General features: G+C 36.2%; 1 protein-coding gene across 1 annotated transcript; it reads left to right on the top strand.

Annotated features, from left to right (window-relative positions):
• Nucleotides 1-549: 549 nt before the first annotated feature.
• On the top strand, nt 550-4,310 carry LOC145235852 (arrestin domain-containing protein 1-like). The gene is made up of 9 exons (XM_080099614.1): nt 550-714; nt 1,156-1,272; nt 1,652-1,747; nt 1,952-2,079; nt 2,192-2,368; nt 2,714-2,804; nt 3,037-3,137; nt 3,465-3,558; nt 4,000-4,310. The coding sequence occupies exons 1-9, from the start codon at nt 603-605 to the stop codon at nt 4,173-4,175; spliced, it is 1,092 nt and encodes a 363-aa protein (XP_079955740.1). The 5' UTR covers nt 550-602; the 3' UTR covers nt 4,176-4,310.
• The last annotated feature ends 219 nt before the right edge of the window (nt 4,311-4,529 follow it).

Here is a 4,529-nt window from a genome sequence, read left to right as displayed (position 1 = left end):
TTGAGACAACAGGAATATTTAAACGCTTGTTTTTTCAAAATTTGTTATCAGATTAAAGCAGCCACCCTTCAGAAGGTGTAGAAAGCAAAAAGTCAGCAAAATCAGCAAATAATGTATTCTTTGGTCTACTCCAGGTCCTTTCTCCTTACATGTTTCCACGTGACATTTTTTTCACGTGACTTCTTACTTGTGTTCACGTGACATTTTGTGACGGCGCGGTATTACGTTTGTAAATGCGTTGCGCACGTGATCAACAGACGGCTATAAATCGAGAACAGGCTGACTTGACGCGTTGCGTTAGCTGGGCATATTACGTTTTTGCAACATAAAGCGAATGTAAGGGATGTATGAACGAAATATTTAACAAGTGGGAGCATTTTTTGTCAGAATAGTTGATTTGCCAAGTTTCAGAAAGCGTTACAAAGTCATAAGTTCAGACATAAGTTCATCAATTTGACAGAAATAAAGTTTGTCGATTTCTCGTGGCTAACTGCAAAAAAGACTGTGACCACACGCAATTCTAAAGTATACACTATTTTTTCAGTGATTACAAAACATACAAGATTTAAGTGCTTCCAATTTCAACCATTTGCCAAACTGAAATGGGTCCCAAAATCCGAGTCGAGTTTACAAAAAATCCTGCGGTGTTTTCACCGGGAGAAAAGGTCGAAGGAAAAGTCCTGGCCTCGTCAGATTCTCCATTCCAGTGTCGAGGTGAGCTAACTCTGGTTGGTTTTACTTATTCTGGATTGCCGAACTCACCCTGACTTTAGAATGTCTCAGTTGCTTCGCCACAACTGTTGCATAAACAACAATATACCCATCTAAACATGAGTGTGCTCCAGTCATTGGACACTGTTGCGATTTATAAGATCGCAAAAGTGCTAATAGACAACGTTGGCTCTAATAAAATAGTTAGGCTAAGGTCAAGTTCAGCGTGTAAGCTTCAATAAACTGCCATGCCGTGCGGTTAACGTCTTGTTATCAGCTTCAATAATATAATCCTATACATAGGTATACCTAAAGCTCAAATTACTGCACAATTTTGGCTTACCGCACAAGTGTTTTAGCCTGAACTGCCATCATTATGTTACACAAAGTTAATTTATTTTAGTTGCAGACAGTTGTCTCTGATATAAACTTAATCTGTTTCAGCTGTAGAAGTTCGATTTCGCGGCAAAGCTCACAACGGTTGGTACGACGCTGCAAGAAAGGCGTATTACGAGAAAGAAGAATATTACGCCGACGAAACTGTGTCGGTGTGGCCTTCTAGTAAGTTAAAAATAACTAACGTCACATCACAAGTTAAATAATGGCGTAGGAAGTTAAATATTAAGTTATATTTAGTTAACATGTGAATATTTTTTTTTTGGGGGGGGGGGGAATACTTTAAAACTTTCATTTGTCTACAGTGATATGCATGCATACGTATGCAGTCAATTCTGTTCATAATTACTGGTATACCACTCTGTTTACATATAACATGATCAGCGTGTATTTTTTGAACAACTTAATGTTCGGGTTTAAACTTGAAATGGCGGAGGGCAACTGTAAACCTATGACTTATCACATTTAGTCTTGTGGCGTTGAACTACGCATTCAATCCACGTAATTATTACTTTTTCATTATTTATTTATTTCTCTTTTTAAGGTGGACGGTCTTGGGAGGGCGAAACACTGCCATCTGGTGTCAGCGAGTTTCCTTTCTCATTTACTCTTTCAGAGAACTCGCCATGTACTTTTGAAGGTCAACGAATGCCGGCTGAACAATTTGCATAAATTTGTCTTTACTGAAACAAAATCTTTCTTTTCTTCGCTTTTTATTCACCAAATTATGTTTATAGTCACGCGTTGTTAAACAGTCAGTAAATTCAACATAATGCCAATACCCCGACAAACCTGCTCTACATACACTCTGTTTTTTGGCATAAACTTTGTGTTTTCGTTTTAGGTTGTGTCGGTTGGGTGCGCTACACAATTTACGTAAAGTTTGACATTCCATCGGGAAGAGATATCTCTACAAAGAAAATATTCACAGTGGTGCCTACAACTGACCTTAACAAAGACCCACAGGCTAAGGTAAATACAATACTAATCATTAAATGGTTATCAAGATATCAACTATCACGAATTCAAATACAGCAACTGTAAACAAATTGGCTATTTACATAACCAAATTTTTAACACATAGATTATGCCGAAAGTTTTCGAAGAAAAAAAACAGGGATTTTTCGGAGGGCGCCCCCTGCTGGTGGAAGCTTCGTGTGACAAAGGTGGTTACGTCCCTGGTGAGGTCATCAACATATCACTCACCTTCAAGAACGAGAGTGAATATGACGTCACTGCGGTCAAGGTCAAGTTGGAACAAGTACGTTATATGTTTCTGTGTAACCTTTTTAAATTGAGCGTGTTTCTGTCTAGTGTTTATTGCAGTAACGACTTTCCGAAAAGCACATTTACTTGGTTAGTTGTATTTGTCCTGCATCTTTTTCGGTCAAATGTCGTTTTGGAGTAAATACATCCATATATATCCAGCAAAATATATTTTTATTTATGAGACAAGGTGATTTTATGTAGAGTGTTAGTTTATATTGGCGACCCTCTCCTTTACAGCTCTTTCGGTTTTCTGAACCTAAAAGATTTTTCGATTTTTGATTAACTGCCCAACAAATAGAAGTTTACATTACATTTCACAGACAATTTTTTTTTTCAGAAATCGAAGTTTTATGGTAAAGCTTTGGGAACACTAAAATACGTCACCAAATCATCAGCAGCCAAAATTAAGGAACATATAGCAGTTAAAGGTACCTAAAAATCTGTGTTAGTTTTAATGTTAAGAAACACGGAGATACGTCAATGTAAGTTTGGCTTAAAACACTTTGTAAGAATGGTAGAATATTAAAATGTATCCTTTTTGAGGAAATATATACCATAACTACAAACTGAAACAACATTTTTGACGAAAATCTCAATCTCTAAACAATGAAGGGGAAATTTATGGTTATCGTATTTGAAACAGTTGTGATTGCTTTTTAGAAAACGCCACAGGTGAATGGCAAGGGAAGATTTTGATCCCAAGTCTTCCTCCATCAGATCTTCCTGGTTGCAGCATCATTGATCTCAAACACAGACTGCAGGTCCGTTTGAAATTCTAAAATGTTGGGACAGACAGCGACTGCAAAAAACCCTAAGAAGTGACAAAATAACATTAACTTTAAATGTGGTAATATTATAAGTGTTGGTAACAGTCTACATCAGTAATTGTATTTGAAAAACTTAAAAGTGGCAAAATAACATGGATTTCAAAATTATGACATTATCAAAGTTGATAATGACTTGAAAACTGGTATGCAAGGCAAAATTTGATAAAATAAATAAAATTGCCGTGTTCGGCTCCGTGTATCTTGTCTTGGAAACGAACTTCGCAGAAAACAAACAAACGAACTGAAGTTTTTAATTTACAGATTCGGGTCACATGCAAAAAGAACATTGACTTGACTTTACCGATCCGAGTTGGCACTTTTCCGCTTCTACCAGAAGACAGTGCGCCTCAGAATTGTAAGATTATTATTGTTACTTGCTTTCTGTAAATGGTTCAATATTTAGGATCTGTAACCCATGTGAAAGCACAATGTACAACAGAAAAAAATGTTCGCCTAAAACTATAAGACCGGTAACATATCGGCAACAGCTTTAAATAAAAATACCGGAATTTCTGATAAGCATACAAGCGACTGATTTTGAAATTTTCTGCAGTCATGAAATATTAATACAGTTCTTTGCTTCACTGGCAATGAGATTTAATTATTAAGGCAGCATTTACTAAGCAGACAACCAAATAAACATGATTTTTGTTTACTTTACCACAGTTTTGAATTCCGTTTTGAGGTCTTTGTCAATATCCAATATGCTACGACAGGGAATTGATATTTAGGACTTTTACGTTGTCAAACAAATGCTTATTACCCGAGATTCGAACCAACGATCTTTTGCTTGTAGATCCACCACCTGCTTATGTGGAAAGCGTCTTCGGTTCGGTTGACGCGAAGGAGAAAGACGATGGCGAAGAGATGACCGAATCTGCTTTCACACCTCTCTATGCGTACTACGATTGGAGCGCTAGCCCCTACTCTGCACTGAGAGAGGAAATGAACAGAGTATCAATGAACAATTAAAATAGACTGGAATTCCAACAAATAAATAGTAGCAAATGATCATTTCCTTTTCCGGCACAGTTTGTTTTTTCATATTGTCGATCTCTCGTTTAATATTTGGCAAATTTCGAAAAATAAATTTCACCTCATGTTTTATTATGTATTTATAAAACATTACCTAATTTTAATGGCTTTTAACCCTTGTCGAATTTCATATTTTTTTAATAGTTTAATGATTTGATTTCTAAACAAAACAACTGCCACCAAACGTTAAGTGTGGTATATGGCACAAAAATAATAGTTACACAAAAAATTGTAAACGTTTTGGTACACAAGCATTTTTACATTTAAGTTGTAGAGTAAATCACACTCTTT

This window comes from Phallusia mammillata, chromosome 1, assembly GCF_965637545.1.
Source record: "Phallusia mammillata chromosome 1, kaPhaMamm4.hap1.1, whole genome shotgun sequence".
Lineage (NCBI taxonomy): Eukaryota > Metazoa > Chordata > Ascidiacea > Phlebobranchia > Ascidiidae > Phallusia > Phallusia mammillata.
This window is presented reverse-complemented; position numbering and strand designations above follow the sequence as displayed.